General features: G+C 38.4%; 1 protein-coding gene across 1 annotated transcript in view; it reads right to left on the reverse strand.

Moving 5' to 3' along the window:
* Positions 1-1,184: 1,184 nt before the first annotated feature.
* The window catches only part of NMT2 (N-myristoyltransferase 2), a 31,475-nt gene continuing 9,338 nt past the window's right edge, over positions 1,185-23,321 (reverse strand). Inside the window, exons 3-12 of the mRNA XM_039712893.1 lie at positions 18,670-18,814; positions 14,552-14,670; positions 14,364-14,455; positions 14,141-14,257; positions 13,414-13,584; positions 12,132-12,240; positions 8,502-8,672; positions 6,168-6,335; positions 2,040-2,177; positions 1,185-1,841 (exon numbers count right to left, since the gene is read on the reverse strand). Of these exons, the coding sequence (XP_039568827.1) occupies positions 1,821-1,841; positions 2,040-2,177; positions 6,168-6,335; positions 8,502-8,672; positions 12,132-12,240; positions 13,414-13,584; positions 14,141-14,257; positions 14,364-14,455; positions 14,552-14,670; positions 18,670-18,814 (1,251 nt within the window). The 3' untranslated portion in view covers positions 1,185-1,820. The remainder of the gene's footprint in view (positions 1,842-2,039; positions 2,178-6,167; positions 6,336-8,501; positions 8,673-12,131; positions 12,241-13,413; positions 13,585-14,140; positions 14,258-14,363; positions 14,456-14,551; positions 14,671-18,669; positions 18,815-23,321) is intronic.

Raw genomic sequence — 23,321 nt, forward strand, 5'->3', positions numbered from 1 at the left:
TCCAAACTGTCTCTGCACCACCTGTTTTGACTGCTACTAGTAGGGAGGTATCAAGAGTGGCCAGAGATGTAAAGCCCAACTGCACCATGAGATTTCCTGTGAAATCCTTTTAAATTCATGAGGTCCTGAGCTGGTGCACAACCAGGGATCAAACAAACCACGTTCAGTCCCTTCCTTTGTTTGAAGGAGGTCGAATGCTTTAATCAGCTGTAACGCAGTAAGGGAAAGTATTTATCACTGTTTCTAGGGCAGAATCCTCTCACCACAATTCAACAAGAAAAAGAAACCAAGCCACAAACCATTCACACAGTGGAAAAGGAGCGGGAAGAAAGAAAAACCCCACTGCTACAAGGTAGTGGGTAGGGCTAACAGTTATGAAGAACAGACAAATTTATCTTCATGTACAGAATTAAACTTTCAGCAAAATCTGCTGTCAGAATTACAGGCATGTTTAAAAGGAAAGTTAGACATTTGCATTTCATGAGATATTCAAGTCACATTCAAAAGATGCTCACAGCACAGAGGCTTCACTACCACAATTTGGCACTTTCAGCTAGAACAGTTTCTTAACACAGATTTTCTCAGTGCTCACGCTGCTGCAGCATCCATGAGCTGACAGAACTGCTATCATCTCTAGCTATGACGCTATGCTGGAATGCATATAAAGTGCTTCAGAAGCCACTCCCATTGCCGAGCATTCAAGAGGGAATTAAAACAGCTCCACCCAACAACAAAGATCAGCCCTTCTACATTTCAGGAAGTGCAGTACAGAGACTTCCAAGGACTGAGGGCAGAGCATTTCTCTTCTGCTAACCAGCCACATATATAGCAAAACTTCTTGTTCCAAAGTCAGGATAAAAACACTACCAGGAACAATTTATGAGTACATATTTACACAAGGTACTTTTCATTAGAATTACAGACTTCATAGGAAATCAGAGTAGACAAAGGAATATGTGCAATTTCGCAGAAGCGTTGAAAACATTCAAACTATAAATATCCTGATAGCACTACTAAAATTCTTAGTTTTACACACAGGCTGATGTTATTCTACTGAGGAAAACTAAGGTATTGTGCCACAACTGTAAATTAAGTACAGTAATGTATTATCATTCTGGCAACATAGATAACACCTGCACTGAACAGTGCGATACTGTTAAATCAATCCACTGATCTATTGAAGATCAAAGTACAAATCTGTATTTTTTATTGATTTGGCAGCGTTGCTTATGGAGAAACAAATGCACTAGTTAAACCAGTACACTGTCATACTGCTCCAGTTACAAAATCATCCAGGACTTTCATATAGCTACAAAGGTATCATACTTCATGATTTTCCCCCAAAGGATATCCATGTTCAGTAAATAAGCAAAGATACTCCAGTTTGTATCCTTCATTCTGTTACACTGACATACATACATCACCACTTAATAAATAGAAATGCAGCAGTTCATCCACATAATAGCAAATATTTTTGTACCCTAATCCACCACTGAAGTTCAGTTTATACAAAACAGTCTTTTCTACAGAGTGGAAAAAATACCTTCTTCTCATCCAGGTGCAAGCTAAGCTTTGAAACTTAAATGAATGTGCTTTTTATTCTTTTCATGGACAACAGGAGAGTTTCATGAACCGTCTGATCTATCTGAAAATGCATAAATTTGGTCACATGTGGATGTCTTTGTTGATCAGCTTTAATGGACTATTTCAGTATCACTGACGTTGTGCTTTTACTCCTCTTGAACAATACCATTTCAAGAGTTATGGAGATCAAATTAACTCAAACGATGACCTCAAGAGTTCTAGAAACATAAAGGTTCTCATTGTAATACAAGACCAACCTAAAGGAAGAAGAAAAATATAATATTTTAGTTCAAGTATGGCAGTAAACCTAAACATCAACAGTCTTCTGCATCTCAATTATGGATCATAAACAGGGCCAATTACATTATTTTTAAAACTTCTGCCCATTGTTGGCCAGTGTAAATTAATGTACCATTACATATAACAGAATTCAGGAACTCATTTTTCTCCCTTACCTTTTCAGATTCCATGCCTGGACATCTCCAGTTGTACAAGTAATACTGCAAATTTCCATCTCCAATCCCAAACTTGAGTTTTTCCAGGAATGTCTTGTTTTCCATTAAGTCTAGTGCATTGAACACATCAAATCCTTTCTGGCAACAGCAAAACATTTTTAAAATTTTACTTTTGAAATTTTCAAATGACACATAAATGATACTTTACAGAGTGGCATACGGTATCCAAGAGACTTAGGCTAATTAAAAGGAAAAAACACAAGGGAATAAATCCTGCCTTTTAATTAGGTACACACACGAAGACATTTTCTCACTAAAAATGAAAATATAATGCACAACTGTTCTTGAACATTAGCTCCAACAGGGTATGAATTTTAAGGCCATTTTAAGGGCCTAATGTCCAAAGAGTCCCTAAAGCATTTCCCATTATTTTATCCTTACAGACATGTATTTTTTACAGTCACATACAGTGTTTTTACACATACGGCCTATTCTAGTTGAAGCTGCATAAATACAGTTACTGTGTTTTTCAGCAATTTATCATTCTGTTAATGATAAACGTATTTTTGTGATTTAGTCCTTTTCTGAAATGCCGTTCTCTTTAGAACTCAAATCTTTCATGTGATTCTCCCTCCCTTACCTATGCACCCTCTACCAACTCCTCTTTTCATAAATGTCCCAAATTCACGACAAAGAGACATTTTTGTCTCAGAAGAGTCACACAGCAAAATCAGTCTCCAGAGTTTTTTCTCCATCAAAACATACTCAAATCCTTTCTCCTCACTGGGAACTCTTAACAAGCAACCTAAATGCCAGGTCTGGTAAGCCATTGCAGCAATAACCATCATGTATGAAGAGCTGAATTTGCTCAGGGGTGTGGATATAAAATCCATTTATTTGCAATTTACTTATTAATTAACTACATGGAAGTCTGACCTAAGCTCCTGGATTCTTAATAGCACAAAGGTACAGCACCAGCAGGACATGATACACTTTTAAGACAAAAGGTACTTGCAATTTACTTATTAATGAACTACATGGGAGTCTGACCTAAGCTCCTGGAGTCTTAACAGCACAAAGGTACAGCAGGACATGATACACTTTTAAGACAAAAGGTACAAAACAATAATGCTCAATTACTTAAGCACAAAAAGATGGGGTAAGGAACATTCTTTACTCAGTAAAAAATTAGAAAAAAGGGGTTTGAAGAAAAAGAGCACTTAAGCTCTTCATAAGGACTATTTAAAATAAAGTTGAAAAGCACAGTTTAGTAAGGCTTCCTGCTACCTTACACAAAGATCATTCTGTGCCGATGACTCCATGCTAAGTTAAATGTGCTGTGAAAAACACGCAGAGATAAGACAAATGAGGTGATAGAATTTGACATTTGGCATTGAAAGTAAATTTTGAAACATTCCAAGTTAGTAACAGTAACAGCAATCTCAGAAGGCAGGAAGTGTGGGGAGAATAGAGACACACTCTAGATACAAGCACATCTACAGATGTAGTTTTAATTCAATATCTAAATATCAGCAGATTAGTTTCAAGTTAGTATCTTCGGAGAGGAATAAAAAGGTTTCTGTTTAAAGGTACTTTCTCCACAGCTCTGACATACCACCTAAGCAGACTCAGAAGAGAATTTCTCCCCTGTCTTCCAGATCTAGAAACTTTGTGTCAGCTTCAGCAATAAAATATGCAGGGTTTTAGAGGGATTATGCTGATGCAAAATCTCACTCTCCCTCCATGCAGAATATATAGAACCTAAGTTAATAACTCCAAATTTCAGATTTTACTTTGAAGATCAGGTGTTTTGTCCTGTAACTACCAAACTAATTCTAAATTAATTTTATATAGTGTGATATGAAGATAAAAATAAATATTAGCTGGCATGCAAACCATTAAAGCAATTTGCTGAGCTGAATTTGTACCTCCAAAACCCAAGATTTGGAGACAAAGTATGGAAAGGAGACTGTGGTGGTCTGACAAGAGCCAAATACCCACACAGCCTTTGCTTTAACTCCTCTCCCACAGGATGGGGAGAAAATAGAAGGACGGCAACACGTTTTGTGAATTGAAGTAATGACAGTTTAATAGGGAAAGCAAAAGCTGAAGGTACAAGGGAAGCAAAAATAAGAATACATTCACTACTTCCCACTGCCAGACAGATGCCAAATGACTTCCTGGGAAGCAAGATCTCAGTATGCATAATGATTGTTAGGGAACACAAATGCTATCACTGGAAGCATCTTCCCTTCCTCCTCCTTTCCTTCAGCCTTTATAGTGGAGCAGAACATCATATGGTGTGGAACATCTCTTTGGTCAGCTGGGGTCACCTGTCCTGGCTATGTTCCCTCCCAACTTCTTGTCCACCCTCAGCCTCCTCACTGCAGGGGAAAGAGAAAGCCTTGAAGCTGTGCAAGCACTGCTCAGTAACAACCAAAACACTGCTGAGTTATCAGCCCTGCTTCAGTAACAAAGTGCAGCACCATATGGGCTGCAGGGAGCAAAGTTAACTCCATCCCAGCCAGACTCAGTATGTTTGTAAACAAAGGCTGTGAATAGGACTGTGGTATCATCTCTCCTCTGTTGCTTTACCTCTCCTCATATAAAACTCAACTGCCAGGTCTGCAACTGCAATTAGGCATCTAATGATGCATTACAGGCCCAGCAGGTACTTAAGAAATCCACAGGTACCTAAATCCCAGTATTGCTAGGGATATGGGATGATCCACTCAAAAGGAAAAAGCTGCATGTCACATTGAGAGAGAAATGTATGCAGGCCAAGGTGCAAAGCCAAGGGGTCAGACCATGGAACTGCCTCCTCACCTGTCCCACCCACAGCCTAGAGAATGGCCAGACACACAGCTCCCTGTGCCAGACTTCTAACTCAGACCAACCTTTTTTCACCTTAACTTTTAAGAATAATTACCAGTATTTTTAGCCATTCCTGAAAAATATACTGGCTCCTCAAAGTCTGTCTCTGAACTTCCTTTTGGATCACTCTGGAGCCTGAATAACCGTATTTCCTGTAACAATCCAAGAGTTTTCCCTGACAAATAGTTACTGAACTGCTTCTAGGTTAACAAGCCTCAGCAAGCAGTTCCCATCACAGATGGCAGCTGAGCTGCAGTGCTGCATGAACATGGCTGGGACAGACAGGCTGAAGATTGTGTGGCTGCTTTCATGCAGCCAGAAGTCTGAACAGATACAGCCTTTTCAGACCATCAGTGGCTTCATCCAGAAGCAGCACAGAAACCCCTGTGGCAGGTGCAGGCAGCTCCGAGCAGGGCCTGCCTGAGCCTCCCCAGGAGGCTGTAACACCAGCAGCAGTGGGGGAAGGAGGAGCAGAAAACATGCCTGTGCCTGCAGCCTGCTGGGAATGATGGCAGAGTGGGTGCCCTGGACCACATGAAGCCTGAGCAGTGCTTTGAACCACCCAGGGCAAACAGGTGTTAGCAAATTCATTCAGAGTGCTGGCATGTGCCATTGGTGTTAGCACCGCACTCCCATAAAATCACAGTCCCTAAGAGCTGAGAGACAGATTTTCATTAGACAGTACTAAACTCTCAAAATTCTTCTGTTTAAGAACTTCATTTATAGTCTTTTCCCTTCCAATCAACCAAACACCTATCAGTATAATTCCATTCCTAAGAGTATGCTTAAAAGCTACACCATGACATCACCTACAGAGCTTTACACAGAGCAATGATAAAATGATAAAGCTCACATAAATAAATTTCTCAAATTTTTAGGAATAAATTAATTTTAAAAAGCCAAATGAATTTGATAGCAATTATTAATTAATCTCCAAGGGAAATTATTTTAGCGACACTTTTCATTCTTCTGATACGTAGTGACTATGGTCATCAGTGTGCTCTTGGGTGTATCCACAGTTCAAGCTATTGCAAATACTTTATGCATTTGTCATTCCCCAGCATCACTCAAAGTAAAAAGGAAAAACAAGCATACTGCTTTATATTTTTATATATGTATTGTATATGTCTCATCAACTGCACTCTGTGCTGTAAATGCACAGGGGCATGGATAAATTACTCCAGTTCTTATCTTGCCACTATTCCTAAGAATACTTTTGTGAATGAGGCAGAAAAAACTCAACCTACAACTTACCAATTTAGCTATAATGAGTGCATCATTCATTAAGTCCAACAGGGGAGTCTCTGTATGAATATTGTAAAAGGAATAGGCAGCTTTGAGGCTTTTATGAACAGGATGATGCATCACTGTTGAAGGTAATGTGTAGAAACTGAGGAAGTCTGTTAAAATACCATTTGAACCCTATAAAAAACCAAACCAAAACAAAAAAGTCCATTAATAAGTAATCAGTTACTGGTTAGGCTAATGTGACAGTTCTACAGAAAGCAATAAATGCAGCAAGGTTTGTGTACTGTAAGTACTATGGTACAGCAGCTAGTCTTAGCTAAGACAAAACAAACATTTAGATTTTTCTAGTCTATTACAACACTAATATTTTGACAAACAACTGTCAAAGCAGTAGTTTTCTACAGACAAAGCTAACAAAGAACACTTCCACTGAAAGTATTGAAGTTTTTTCTGACTGAACTAATTTTTAATAAAATATTCTTAAAATATCACAGACATTTTAAAAACCTGATGACATTCACATCAAAGAATATTTTTCTCATCTTTCTAAAACCAGAGAAAAAAAATAGTGTGCTGGTATACGAAGCATATTAATAAAAACTCCCCAGAGTATCTCCAAGAAAACAAGGTAAAGGAGATACACAAATACTTCTTGCTTGTTTGCTTTGCTTTTCAATGACTAGTAACCATTAATTAGAGTTCAATGAAGGACCTCACATGGCTCCCTAAATTAATAGTACTTCTACAGTAAAATGTAAAACAGTTGAACATACCACATGCAAAAAAGCTTTTTCTTAGAGCAGGTACAGATTCTGTAGTAGAGTAATACTAACTACAAGGAACAGAAAAGTTATTGAGTCACTCACTAAATTCAGCAAGGATAATGAAAATATTAACTCATAAATTATACAGAGTAGTTTAAGGTCTTAGATCTGCACATTACAAAGATGACTTAGAAGTCTGACAGTTGCTTCTCCAGGTCACACAGGTCTTAAAAGATTTTAAGCACTAACAAACCTACATTTTGTATAATAAAAAACTAGTCCAAGAGACAGCATAAAACAAGTGAAGACTGTGCTGTTGAGTTAATATGGCACTGTTAATGTCACATTCATGCTAGTCCTGGTGCTTGTGAATTCTCCTGGAGGCTTCAACTCACAAAGCAAGCCAAAAACCAACTCAGGGAGCAGGGCAGAGAGAAGAGGGAGTGGAGAAAGAAGGGGGGGCTATAAATTAGACCAATGAAAAGTCCAATGAGCACTAGACCTACTACAAAGCAGAAAGTTAAGTTGGGACAATAAAAACTGATGGGCAGGACCACTCATCTCCAGCAGCTCTAGGTTTCCTAATTCAGCTGAGGTTCCTGCACAAATTCAGGTTATAGTGTGGGAACGCAGAGCTTCACAACCTAGGGCTTGTCTATGAGAAGGTGTAGGGATGTTAGTCCTGATCATTTTAAAATAATGTTATCACTTAAACAAAGTAATACACTGTCTAAATATGCTGTTGACAACTGATGTGGTATGGACTCAAAGAGAAGGGTGTATCTTTCCACTAGCTTTAGTGCACCTATTCCAAACATGTCTGGGAGATTTCCAATCCAAATGCTAATCTAATCTCTTCCTGCACTCCTTATTTTGAGAGAGGCATGACCAACTCTCTTCAGGGTGGTAGATGTGTATGTGTGTGTATATATATATATATGTACACACATGTGCAAAATCATACATATACACATTCTATAACTGGGAAAAAACACTTTACCAGTGTGTAGAAAAGACCAAACAATCAAAAAACATAACTCCCCCAGCAGGTGCCTCTAAAATTAGTTTTTTTAAAACAGAATTTTTTAATGGTGTATGACAGAAACATGTACACCTGGGAGAATGATAGCCAACTCAAACCAAATCATTGTCTCAGTTATGGTATCATTTTTCCATTTTTCTAGAAAAGGAGGTTTGAAGACCACTGCTTAGTATCATGTCATACCTCTGTAAAAAAGAATCAAGAAATGCAGGTGGAAAAGTTGATCTTAAGATATGTAGGGCTCTTGTCAAGATAGTGATGTTTTGATATTTCAGAATTCTTCTTTAAGATATTGTATTATAAGAGCACTGCAGTTTATCACACGCAAACACTTTTAAATTAACACAATGTAATACAAAGGACAAAGCTTGTACTCATGGTATCAAATTCTATCTGTAACACACATATTTCACATTGCCTGCATTTCAAAAACTTGATGCTGATAAGAATTACTGTCTGGCACTCTGAGTGCAGAGTGCTCTGAACTACTGAGTGACACTCACTCACATTAATACACGTTAGTGCATATTTTACCTCCACCACGTAAGTGTCAATAATATGATCCCGAGGCAGGAACCAGTGAGCCACCTCTTCTTCATCCATCACAGGAGCAAGATGAAACTGTTTCAAGTAAGTATTGATTAATTCTTGTACTGCTTTAGTATCTTTTTGTTCCATTGGTCTCAAACCTGAAGTCTTTGTGGCCTTAGTGAAAAAAAAAAGTAAAAGAAATGTTAGGATGTTAAAAGGTAAACTGCACACACAGCAAAGGCTGAAAGTAGGTTGCACAGTCACTCCACTTGCTATAATGCATTCATTATTAGCCTACTTTATCCCAGCCACCTAATTCATTACGCTATTTTACAAACTGCTTTCAATCAGAATTCCCTCTCTTCTAATTATTGGGACAGTCTGGGGCACTTCAATCTTTTAATTTCATTATTGAAACAGCTTCATTTCTCCAGAGAAAGACATACCATCGCCAACTGCCTACATTTTGTGCTGTTCATATTTTTTACTTTTTTTAGGTCAATCTATTTATCTTCTTCTAAACTACCTGGGGGCCCAGACACGGAAACCAAACAAAGAAAAATTGCACATCAGAAGTTATCTCAAGACAAGAACACATGCAATTCAAACTTATGGAAATTACAGTCAAGCTATACATCAATGCCAACTGATTAAGTTTAATTATAAATTATTTAACAAAAAAGATTCTACCTATTTTTAGCACTTGTAAACCTCTTTGCTAACAACCTTCTATACAGGCACAACTGCTATTCTGGTGACAAGGAAGATTCTCATAACTTACAGCTCTCTGAAATTAGAGACCTATTTTAACAAATATTTTTCTGACTTTAAACATCAGAAATGGAAAAAAAATACTTTCTAGTATTAGGCAATTATTAAAGTTTTAATTTAATTTAAGTTTAAATTATGCAACCAATAAAGTTTTCTTCCCATCTTTTGCCAGCCTTCCTGGATAACTCCTTTTGGGGAGGCTAATGCTTGCTGTCTTCAGTGCTCATTTATCCTGCCTCATCTGTCTGAGCTACATACTTGGGCACGTACCACATTAATCACAGCGAAGTCGATTGCAAGAGCAGCCAGGTAGAGACTTGATTACTGGAAGCCTGAAATTAGTGTAGCTGATTATGCTTTGCCCAAAAGGCATTATTCTGAGGGAGATGTTTATTCACACGCTCTGGGAGCCAGCAGCCAGATGAGAAATCAAGGCACATTTTGTCACAGCTCTGGCCTGTGCATTACATTTCAGTCTTCCTGTTTTTCTAGGCAGGTTTGACTCCACAACAGCACATCATCTGTATTTTTAAATGCTCCTATTCCAGAAGGCTGTACACTTGACATACAGGAAGAATGGAGGAAAAGCAGCTGGGGTGGAAGATCTTTTTCCCCCCAATAAAGCTCAGAATCACCATCAGTAAGTGACTATTTGCAACCCCAGAGGTGAGGGAAAGTGTACAGAACTGTGCTAAAATTTGTTTCTCTGGGCACGTAATCATGTGACTGTTCAGCATCAGGATCTCAGCTAGTCAGGAAAAGACAACAGAGACAAACATACTCTAGTCTAAATACTAAATACTCTGAATACTGACAAATTTTACTTCTTCCAGAAAACTCCTTGCTCAAGAGATTAAATACTTAGGAAAAAAATGCTTTTATTTTTTTGGGTCTATAGGTACATGCACAGCCTTTAGGGAGGGTGATATTTGTTAATTACAGTAGTTATTTCACCTGAAAACATTTTTAATTTAGGCTGTTCAAATGATTAGCAATGATTAATTCTCTTAAAGGGAGATGAGCTCCTAGTGGCAATGATATTCCAAGGACATTAAGAAAAGAGATTAAAATGCAAGAAACAGTGTTTGGTGCAGAGGAACATGATAGCATGGACAAATTTGTTTGACAGTAGTGTTTATAACTGCCTGAAACTGAGGAGAAAGACCCTCAAGAGCACTTAATCCCTTTCTCAGGAAAAAACAAAAAAAATATCAAAGCACAAGACCTAAAGAGAAAACATTAGAACAAAGACTAAATCTTTATTTTCCACTGAGAAGCTCCCAAATCCAACCTAAAACTAGCAAAAAATCTGATATATATTGACTCCTACATCACTTAGCTTTAAAAGCTGATAATGAATGCACTTATTTTCGATTTGTGCTTCTATCTACAGTGTATGGTTGCCTTAGCTATATTTTATGGATGAGATAATGATATATTACTTATTTTCCATAATTCACTTCTCTGTTGAAACTTGGTTTTATGATAAAGGAAAATGATCATGATACAACTGCTATTTCTAATGATTCTCTGTAGTTACACCTCTGGTACTACAAGTAAGATCCTTATGTTTTAATCACTTCCTCAGTTGTTTCCATAAGCAATGTTACTAGAGTTGCCACCAAAACCTACACTTGAAATTGTATATTACACTCTTCAGACTGTTAAAAATGCCTTCAAGATTTGACAGAAGCTATATTTAGCTGCTCAAGATTAAAACCCAATTAATTTGGTTATTAATTCTTAAGCTCTGCAAAGTGCTGCCTGCCCTGCACGCAAGGGAGAAGCTGCATGTGCAGGCACAGGTGGCACCAGGCGGGGCAGGAAACGAGAATCTCCGACAGCAGCAGGAGTACAGACCAAGGCATGGCATGTGCACAATTCCAAGGGCTGCTCAGCCTACTGCTCACATATCTGGGCACTAAGAGAATCTGCAGCATCAAGTCAAATACAGCAACAGACACAATTCTCCAAAATCAGAGAAATCATTATAAATACTGTGAGTGAGGAAAAAAGTATTGTTTTTAACTGAAAGAGAGGGTTTGTTTAAATAAAGAGAGGTTTACTGATAAGGTCCAGGTAAGGAATACTCTGCAATCCCTTCAAAAAAGGTAGCTTTTACAAGCAAATGAACTGTTTTCAGCCATAGAATTCAGACTAAATTCTAAAGGCTAATAATTACAGCAATGAGAATTTTTAACAGTACACAGCATTTACAGTGACTTGCCGTGTCATGGAAATGCACCCTAAGCCTTTTTGCAAGCTTAACTATTAGCTGAAAATATGAGAAAAAAAATTTACTAACCTAGCTATGCCAGAATACTTGCTTTTTACTAGACCATGCAAAGTAACAGTGCACAACATTCTGAAGTGGCTTTTACTGAGACTGCTCAATGCAGAACAACACTCTCTGACAGTACAGAAAAAATGTGAATTAGAGTGGAATCAACAATACATCTGTATTCAGCCAAGTTGCTGATGGACTTCTCTGAGAATTTTATGACATGAACTGTTGATTTTCTGTTCCAGTAATCTCTTATCAGATTAAACATACCGAGGATAGTCTTATGCATCTTCAACTCAATCCCATATGTTTGTGAAGTCAAGCTTTCTGGTTTTTTTCCTTTGCTTAAGGATTTTAGGTTAAAATTTGTATTTTCTCCATAGAGATCCAAATTTCCAGCAATAGTCTCTTCTGTATAGTACAGCTCTTAAGGTCTTTTTCATCAACCAGAGATTATTTTTCTAATGTCCTGCATGCACTGCCTTTACACAGAAAAGCCTGTGCTGTCAGAGACAGATGGAAGGTTATTTTGGGCCTCACAATAACTGTGGGGATTCTCTAGAAGTCATACTGCTTACATCAGGAAGTCTGTAGAGCTTCATTGTTCTTTGTAGAGTCATGTTTCTACTCAAATGTGAAAATTTCACCTCCACCAATTTTCTGGGATTTAGTGATCGATGCCAATACCTGGAAATACAACCAAATCAGGAATTTAAATAGTATTTTAAGTGTCAGTGTCACCTGCATCCATTGCCCTGCTTTCTTGCTTTTTCCTTTTTTACTCTCCAAATTTGTTTCTAAGCAAGCCTGTACTACATCTATAAGAAGGCTGATTAACAACAAAAAAAAAAAAAAAGAAGAAAAAATAAGGAAAAGCTATATCCAAGCAATAGGTTTTAAAACAAGCTTGCTATATCACAGTATTTTCAATCTAAGCAAATGCTTTTTGATACAGAATGAATAAGCACAGGGCTAAACATTTTAGCATTTGTCACAGCCCTGAAAAATTCACCATACATACACAGCAACATTTATCTTCTTGTGCAGACAGGACCCTCTGCTCATGTCTGAGCATTTTTTTTTTGAAGGAGCTCTCCCCTTTCCTGGGAAGTCACTGTGCAACTGAGCATCTCGGGTTATTCTAACACAGCACTGCCTTTTATTTCCCCCACCCCCCACATCATTCCTTACAGAAACTCACAGGATCTTTAGTGTTGATAGGTACAAAACAATTTCAAATCAAAAGGTACTCTGTCCTCCAGAAGTCTAAACAGCTGGACTAAAAGTGCAGGAACTGAACTTTTCCAAGTAGATATAAAATCCATTCCAAGCAAATGAAATTATATTTGACTGTAACTCTTCCCACATGGTAGTGTTCCTGTATTTATCAAATGCCAGTAATGTCCTTCTTTCTCTCAGAAAGATGAAAGTATTTCAAAAAAGGAAATCATACAATTACCAGAAACGCTCTGCCATCTCTGGCAAGCAACCAGGTTAACAGGGAAGTGTCCCAGCAGGGACACAGGCCACTTGAAAAACACAGGTATACAATGTTGTCATTGGTAGCATGGCTGCCACCAGAAAGTCAACAGAAACATCTGTTAGTCTATTTAAAGTATGCTAAACAAACCACAAATTAAATTTTAGTCCGAGAAGCTGTTTTATCCGAGGCACTGGGAGGGAAGGGGGATAAAAAACCCCAACACCAAAAATACCAAACATTGACAAAGGCCTTCAGGTTAGTCAAGGCCACAATAGCTTTGAATTTTATGCTTTTACTGTTTTTAGACAATTACGTTATATTTTCTCTAAAATGACTGTTACAGGAACCAATAATATTAAGAACATCACCTAGGTTACCTGCAAGTGGCCACAGGTTTGGGAAGTACCACTCCAGCGGTGTAAACAGCCTGAAAAATTCCTTCCAAGTTTACTCTTCTGGTTATTTCCCGAATCAATACAGGTGCCACCCGTTTAGACCTCAGTTTCTTATGGACACACAGAAAATTGATTTCTACCATTTTCTTCACACTAAAAAGACATTAAGTAGTGGAAAAATTAAAGAGAGTTACACACTGCATGTTTCCATTTTTATAATTACAGTTTTCCATATTGTGACAGAAGAATTTGAAGTAAAATAAACTTGCCTGTGACAAAGTACATCTGCAACGAACACTGATCTATGCCTATGTGACTGCAATGACAAACTGTGCAATATACAAGCTATCTCTAAGAGTTTTGCAATATTCCTTTACCAAAACTCTATCAAGACTTTACTGATTGCTTTACTTTAAGATGCAGTACAGCATCCAAGCAATGCTATGTGGAGTCACAATGTTTTATGTTTGTCAGTGTATGAAGACTTGGCCAAGAATCCCAGCTGATCAACTATAAATACTTTTCAGCAGGGTCAGAAAATTGTATGGCATTATCTGTACCATCAATCACTAAAAAAACTCCTTAAATAAATATTGGTGCTCTTCACCTTGTTCTCCCTTTTTAAGTTCTCTAGAGCTATGAATACCAGTTTAAGGTTTGTTTTGTGGCATTATTCTTTAACAAATACAAAAGAATTGGTGTATTTTACCTTTCATAAATACGAATATTTGCAGGGATGGCACTTATGAATCCTACCAGTTTTTTGTTTGAAGACACTCTAACCCCGCAGTGCCATTGCGGTAACCAGCCCGGAGGACGCAATGCCCTAGAAGTGATGACAGAAATAATTACAAATTACTGCCTAAGAAGATGTAATAAAAATACCCTTCATTGCACTCCAGCCAGAACAGAATGTGGAACTTGCTACTCACCACAGAAGAAATTCAGGTGAATAATCAAACCTAAACATATTATCATCATCTTCTACGTAATTCTCATTTAATAGTGTGTATAACTCCTTCAGCTGAAAACATACACAAAAAAATCCAAAGACTTATCCACATATCAATCAGAAAAAACTTGAATTATTTTAGATACATATAAAAATTGTTCTACTTACAACTTCAGCATTGCTAAGATCCAATGTGTCCCACATAAAACCTTGTGGCAAAGAATATGGCTCTAGGCGGACATTGTCCTTATCTGGTTCAATTGCACCATGTGAAGTTATAACTTCATCTTTTGAGGCAGGAGGAGGAAAAAGAAAACAAACAAACCAAAATACTGTTACATTGCTAGCTTTTCTGATAGTTCTGTAAACTGCATTTAATTCACATCATGTATTTCCTCATAATTATGTAAATGGAACAAGAAGCTTTTAAAAAATGCTGAAAAAATTAGTATTATTAGTTTACACTACTTCTCATTCTCATAAACCACATTCAGACTAATGACTGTCTCATCATAATATTTATAGATATGCACAGACCACTCCATCTCAACTGATATCCTGCATTTCGTAACACAAGAGACAGCAACTTATCAGCACATGCACAGCATTTAGCCAGGCGTAAGATCCACAGCCTCATCATGAGAACATGTACTCACAGCTAACGAGCTATGGCTCAGATCCTGTTTACCACTGACTTGAACAGACCTGAACTCAACAGGATTACTCAGGAGCAGTAACACAGCAAAGCCAGGGCATTTAAGAGATACTGTTGGCATGTCAAATGTATTCCTAAAATCCTACTTGAAAGCATGTTTTCTTCTCCTCCCTTACTTTACAGCACTAGTCCTTAGCATACACTAATAAACTGCAGCTGTACCTCTTCTAAGAAGCAGCTAAATCACAGAATCATTTAGATTGGAAAAGACCTGTAAGATCAGTCCAATCACTAACCTTACGCTGCCAACCCCACCACTAAACCATGTCCACAGGCATATCTACATATCTTTTCAATACCTCCAGGAATGGTGACCCCACTACTTCCCGAGGGAGCCTCTTCTAATTCTCAGCCATCCATCAGTGAACAGATTTTTCCTAACATCCCATCTTAATCTCCCCTGGCACAGCTCCCCTTGAGGTAGTTTCCCCCTGTCCTAGTGCTTGTTAGCTCTGAGAAGAGGCTGACCCCCAGACGGCCACGACCTCATTTCAGGTAGTTGTAGAGTGATAAGGTCTCCCCTGAGACTCCTTTTCTCCAGGCTAAACAACCCCAGCTCCCTCAGCCATTCCTCATCACACTTGTTTTCCAGATCCTTCACCAGGTTTGTTGTCCTCCCCTGGACTCAGTCCAGCACCTCAATGTCTTTCTTGTAGCATTGTCCATTAAGTCAGATCACACTGTAAGGCTTTGGATCTCCTGATTTTCTCCCTGCATAACCTCAGCATCCTTGCAGTGCCTTTGGTGGTGCATCTCTCCATCCATCCTTGGGCCTGCTCTATGATCTCGAGTTCCTGGTAAGCCTTGACCAAACCAGCTGGGCAGTGAAATGTCCCTTGACTGTTAACAGGAGCTCCTGCACAGTAAAGGCAGGAGTGACACTAACTGTATCAGGATCATCATTCGCCTGAAGACGGTGGGGAACAAGGGATAATCAGTGATTACCAAATAATCAACTATTCCCTGACAGCCCTGGAACACCATTTACTTGAACTGTAGCCCAAATGAAATGGTACCATTGTTACAGGATGGGATTTTTCAGCTTTTTTTTTTTTTTTTTCAAAAAGCAGTTACCAATGTGGGTTACCACCAGGATGGAAACTTACTAATGATTAAAGCCAATTATTTGGCAATCCTCTGAAGAGTGGTCCTAAGTCAGGCCCTTTACAGTGCCCTGGACTGCAGTGGGCTGCACCAGCTCCTCCCTCTGAGAGGGATGTCTTGCATACCCTCAAGTCTGTGATGCTCTGAAGACTTGCTGAGCACGAGGCCTACACTGACACCCTCCACTCCTCAAAGCTCAACCCTTGCCTGCTGAGAAATGCAAGGGACTCAAGGTATGTCACTGGGCTCAAGGGGAATTTTTAACAGGCACCTTTGAACACAGTAGCGTGTAAACAACTCTGTGCCTGTGTGCATGTGCATGAGTTGAGCATAGCAGGAATGCTGTTATCTAGAATCTATAATTAAGTCACTTGTAATTGTAGCAAATCCTACGTACATTGAAGTCCTGATGAGAACAACAGCTAGTGATTGTGAGACTTCTGCCAGATGTTTAAAGAATATTTCCTTTGCCTCTTCATCCTGGCTGGGAAGTCTAGAACTGACTCACACCATGGTATCTGCCCTGTTGTCCTTCCCCCTGATTCTTACCTGTAAGCACTCAACAGTATTGTCAGCCATCATCAAACTAGACAGTCAAATGTTCCTTTGAGTATGAATTTTTCCACATGGTGCACAATCCTGACTAATAGTTATGGCCTGCCATCCAGTTTGGAAGGTCATAATTGTTAGCATTTTTATGCAAACTTTGAAAAGTATCAACAGCCCAAACATTACTGCCACTAAAGGGCACGTGTAGCATAACTAAAGGACCTATTGCTAATAATTTTAACTTGAAAGCCAAAGGATTCTGAAGTAAGTTTAATGTAAAGATCCCTACAACATTTTCTTGAACTGACAGATTATTTTTTCCACCTAAACACATAAAGCATATCAACTAGTGATGACTTCCCAATCTGTTAATTCAGCAGATAAAGAAAAGCTTAAAAAATCTGCGGGATTAAGAAGAAATTCAGAGACACTGTTGGACAAAACCTCACCGATCAAATTCCATGAAACATATTTCTACTGAACAACACTAACAAATCATTTTCTGAGCCACTGTATGGGCCTTTTTAGACTGGCAAGCAACAGACTCTCCTCTCTAAGTGCTGTAAGATACATTTATTAGCCTGAACTGAACTGAACTCCTGGCACTACTGCACAGACACCTGAACTAGCTCTGGAATAGCTTGATTATGGCCAGAGCATTTTTTGACTTACACTTTAACTTATTTTGGCTAGGGTCCTTCTCCCCTTAGGCTGGATTGCTGGTGAGGATTACTACCATAACTTTATGCAGGTATTTGGACAGAGTTTGCACAGAGAAAAGCCATGGCAGGTCAATTCAATCCAATCCAGAGGAAAATACTGTATCCAGGAACTCTGCTCTGGACTTCTCTACGCAAGAAAAGTCAGGAAGAAATGAGCTTGCTGCAGATTAAGCCATAGCCATAGATTAATGTGAAAAGCTGCCTGTGGAGAGAGAGTGAGCAGAGTGCTCCTGTGCTTTAGACTCTACTTTTTTTCTGCTTATTCTATACCAGTCTCCAGTGCAATGGAGAGAAACCTGCAGGACAGAGCAGCACCAGCTACTGTGCTGAGAATGTTTTATTTGTGGGGCCCTTAAGATATGTTCACACAGAAAAGCTGTCACTGCTTATCTTGGAGATAATGAAAGCAGAAAAAGAAGGTTCAGAAAGCAACACAGAACACAAGACAGCAACTACTTTCTCCAACAATGAGAAGATTTACCAACTGCATTATCAGAGATCAGATTAATATAAAAATAATTTGTCAAATTCAGTATAAATTTAAAGGCAAGGAGAGATCATCTCATCATCCCACTTGGCATCAAGAAAAGAGAACAGAATCTGAGAAAGCATGTCTTCAAGGTAGTGTACGTTGTGGAGAACATGAACACACAACAGAAAAAGACTCCGTGTATCAGGCAAGTGCCACTGTCTACTTAAAGCTGTATTAAAACAGTGCAACCTATGGCACTGGAGAGTCATTATTTCTGTGGTAGCAAATCCACTTATTGAAAAAAAAATGTAAGGAAATAGAAATAAATAAACAAAACAAATACTACTAATAAAAAATTAAAGTTTACTCTGTCACCACTTAAGAGTTCTTACTTCTCCTAAAGTGAAAAAGACTTCTATGTTCTATTGTTCAATATTTCAGACCTAAAATACACAAAAGAATGCTATTTCAATAGCATTTCTCATTTTTACATGAGGACATCAGATTGAAATTTATTAACATTGTTATCTTGCATATTATCTGCAGGGAAACCAACCACTTCCCTGGAAAACATCAAGAATTCCACATAAACTACACAAAAGACTAAGGATCCCTACCACATACAGTCCAACTTTATATCTGTTTTAGAGAACATCCCACAGAGCTAGCACACTTCTTTAGTGATCATAAGACAGCACTTTCACACAGATCCAGTTGAACTTACTAAGTTTAGGTACAGGTTGTGTGTCCCAAAACTGGTATTTACGTTTGCTAGCCTCATCAATATTCTTTGCTGGGCCTTGGCATGCAGAGAGCAGCTCCATTGCCCTCTGGATGTCTTGAAGTTTCTGCATTGGAATGGCTGGATTCTGCATAAACAGACAAACAGAGGAGGAAGCTTATTGAGTACATTTACCTCATAAATAGCTGTACAAACATGTTAATTTCTTTTACTGTTACCTATTCTTACAGCTACTCTTCTCATCATGGTTCGTTTAGGTACAACATTCGTAAACAGGAGTGTGGAAATAAGTTAGGTGGGCAACAGGTAAACAAAACAGTTGTCAACAGTACTTTCATTTAACCAAGAAACATCAACATTTTTAACACAAATACAGCAGTATTAAGACAGGAAACTGTATCACAATAAAAAATGTCTCTTATATTCCCTGTTCCTCTGGTAAAACACAATAAAATACCAAAAAAAGGGGTCAGTTTAGGTATTTAACAAAAAAGGCATCATTGGTATACATGGAGTTTTTTGATCACTCTGAGTAAATGTAACAGGAATAAGAATTTTTCCTCCAAAGGACAGTACAATGGAATAATGGCAACAGGTCTCTAAATCTAAAGGGATATTTCCCTCTCTCTTTTTAAATCTCTTTGTTTTGTTATCTTCCTAGTAGTAAGTCCTATTCTGAGGCATACCAACAGCATGCTTGTGCTCAGGTTTCCCTAGACTGCAGTGCAATAATGCATCTGAAAGAACAGTCTCAAATGTACTGGAAAATTTTAAGCAATTCTGCACAGAGATTTCAAGCCAGACTTTTTTTTTTTTTTTAACTGAATAGCAAGGGACTACTATTTCCATATTTTGCTTTCTTTCTAGGATTTGTATGTTGAAAAACCACCATAATATAAATGTAAAAATGAAGGTAAAGCTTAATTTGGGTGACCAGGCTCTGGTATCCTCAATCACAAAAAAAGCAAAACTTTGTGCCTGGAGCTCATGCAGCCCATCATTTACTATTTATAATAAACACTTTTATTATCTAAATTAATGAAACAAAATGAATGCCTAATGTTTAAGTATTGCAAATTTCACCTGTAAGTGTGCCTTAAACACCTGTCAACCGAGTAACTGTGAAGTAACATGTTTATAAACCTTAGAACAACACTGTTCCAGCCTAAAAAGCCACCTTATTTCTAGATCAGGATAACAGAGACATAATTAGACATTACTAATACCACTAGATAAATTCTGAAATGTCATCAGTACGTCATGAAATCATACATAAATGCTGACACACACTGTAATTTATTCTGTATATTTATTTAAAGTCTATAATATGTCTTCTGCATTAAAAAAGCAGAAAAATCTAAAAAATAAAAGTTCCTAAGAAAGATCTTATTAGCATAATAGTAAGTAAGAAATTAATGTTCAGGTACTAAATAGACCATGGCTATGGACATCAGAAGGAATCCCTTTCATTTCAAAACACTCAGAGATTGGAAGTTTACTTTCAATACTTTTTGTTTTCCTTCAATAGACAGCAAGGAAAACCTACACAGAACTTCACAAGAATTAGAAAAACAAAAACCAGCTCTTTTGTTTAATTTCAGTTAAGGGCAAACTTCTCTTCAGAACACAAGACAGCCCTGTCATGCAAGGGGATGAGGTAGGAAATCGTGTTTTTGCATCAGTTTTGCTTATGACCTCAGGCTTTTGATGTCCCTGTGCACTGTAGCAGTCTGAGAAAGTCAGGGACTGTTGAGCAAACTAATCATGCACAGGTCCCTGAAAACAGACCAAATGCATGTAAGGATGCTAAGGGAGCTGGATGATGCTAGTGCAACTAACATCTATTAAGTTTAAAATAGTAATTGGTGGAAGTTTCCTATAAATGGATAAAGGAAAATTGTCACACCCATTTTCAAGAATGCAAGGGGGAGGACTCAGGGGTGAACACTGTTTAATGACCTGGACTTGACAAAGAGTACTTTCTCTGCAAGTGAACAGATGATACCTAGAAGAAGAATTTCTAGAACTGTTGATATGCTGAACCACAGAGCAGCTATTCAAAGCTACTTTGACAAGCTGGAAAAAGAAACTTAATCAAGTCTGACAAAGGCAAAAGCAAAGTCCTCCATCTGGGTTAGAAAAACCCCATGCCAAGGCAGAGGCCAGTATGGACTGGCTAGGAAGCAGCTTGCAGAAAAAAACTTGGGAGGGCCAGGTGGGCAGAGGGCTGGACATGAGCCAGCAGATTGCTGGCCTGCAAAGGACAGCTGCACACTAGGTAGTCCCTGTAACACTGGCCAGTCTTCCCCTTTATGTGGCATCCCTGAGGTCACACCTTATAGCTTGGGGCTCTCCATTACAAGGAGAACATTGGCAGTGTTATGAGTTCTCTGGAGGGCACCAAGATAAGAGGGGGCTGAAGCACATCACACACAAGAAGAGGATGAGAGACCTTGCTTTGTTCAGCCTTAAGAATGAAGGTTGAGGGAGCAGGAGAAATCTTATTACTGCCTAATGGGAGGATATAAAGAAAGCTAAGCCAAATCTTTTCAGAGGAACAGTGATAGGACAAGAAACAAAGAAGACTAGTTGCAAACCAGCAAAATCCATTTAGATATAAGGAATTACTTTTTTTTTTTTTTTTACTGAAAACTGTGGTCAAACACCGGAATACATTACCCACAAAGACTGAGGAGTCTCCATTCTTGGAGACCAAGCAACCTGATCTAGCTGGACTTGCTCTAAGCAGCAGGCTGGTCAAAACACCTTCAGATGTCCCCTCCAATCTATTATTCTGTGACCAGGTTGTGTAGGCCACCAGTGACTACAATAATGACTGATGAGATTGCAGATATGGCAGGCTTTCTTCGTGTCAGTGTGGACAGCCTACATCACTGGAACTTGTAATAGGAAGAGATGGAAGTCTTGTGAGATGGGCAGTGAAGTGTCCTCAAGGTCACCATAAGCAGACCATAAGCATACAATGCTAATAATCATTTACTGCTATGATTACACTCACACCAGAGTTCAAAAGGTCTACTATCACTACCATCACCTATAAGGAAGGCAGAAGCCAAGGAGACTCATTGTTCTGCTTTACTCATCTCCAGACTGACAGACCTGTTTACAAACTCACGTGACCTCAAAATCCTTCTTCAAAATCCTTTTCAATGAGTTCAAGAGCCCCGATGAGTTCTATCTGATGATCTTGCATATAGTCTCTTAGAGGTAAGGTCTACAATGTCATTCTCCTCTAAAATAAACTCTTTTCAATCAAGAGCAAGCAAACACTAAAAGCCTGTTTTCTATATTAAATTTCATACAGCACATGAACACAGAATCTAAGTATTACTTGAGCAGCAAACAAAATAAATATACTTTTCCACACTGATCCAGATCAGCAGTCTAAGATGCTTTCAAAAAATCTGTAACAGAATAGCTGTCTAAGACAGACCTGCAACATAGCAGAGAAGGCAAAATAAGCCCCCAGGCAATGTTGATGCATTTGTAACTAGAGAAAAGTGAAAGCCATAAAAGAAAAGTAAAGTGGTTTAGCTGCTTAGAGCTTGAAAGAAAGACTTACATAAGGACTTTTTCTTTATGCCAATAAAATAGAAAATTTTGTGAGATTGCTAATGAACTGACTAAACTTGTGTCAGTAAAATAATCATGAACAGTGCCACTCTAAGCACACAACTTGGAACAAAGATAGGCTTCCACATTTGCACCACACATCACATGGTGTGGTGTGAATGTGGATAGGCTTCCATACACACCACGCAGAGAAATGGTGCGCAAGGCTGCAAGGTGCAGGACTAAAATCTTGCACACAAAAGGGAAAAAAAACCCCATGAAGTAGCTTTCTTTTAATGCAATTAGAGGCAACACATGGAACAATAATCTTGGTCAGCAGAAAATCAAGGAACCCATGGGATACTACAGCAATTAACTATGCCTTTAATTTAACACAAAATTTACCTCATGCCAGTTGTAGGAGTGTGAAGTCACTTGTGCATGGTTTGCCAACAGTCTTCCTGTACTAGCAGTTCACTACATGTTTTACAGAAATGCAGTATCAAAACATGTGGCAAAGTACTTAAGATCTCCCTACATATTATAAAGTGTCCCCTGTGCCAAATATGCCCATGCAAAGCAATCAAGGTAGCATGGGACAACATGATCTAAAGGGACAACACAAAAATCTATCACTATGCTAATGAGCCAGAACACAATCTTTTCCCCCTAAAATTACGTGGTAGCCCCAATGTACTTGACAAATCTTACAGGACAAAGATTCCTGTTGGTACAATGGTGTAAGGTTCCCTACAATAATCAGATAAAGCAAATATAACTACCTCAATATGCTCAACAGTCCATAAACTGTCTTAGTTTTACAAACTTTAGTTCTTGGACTTAAGATTTCTCTTGGGATAAAAGCTGTATGCTAAAAAGGCACCACATCATGTTATTCACTGTTCATTCAGAACACGATCAACAAAAGCACACACAGACAATGCTATTTTATCAGAAAATCCACAATGACTGTACATTCTCCCAAGCAATTCTTAATTATAGTAGAGGCCCTTCTGACAGCAAAATTTTTCTTCAGCCTTTATCTCCATGTTTGAGATTAC

Source organism: Passer montanus, unplaced genomic scaffold, assembly GCF_014805655.1.
Source record: "Passer montanus isolate IOZ18808 unplaced genomic scaffold, ASM1480565v1 scaffold10, whole genome shotgun sequence".
NCBI classification, from domain to species: Eukaryota; Metazoa; Chordata; class Aves; order Passeriformes; family Passeridae; genus Passer; species Passer montanus.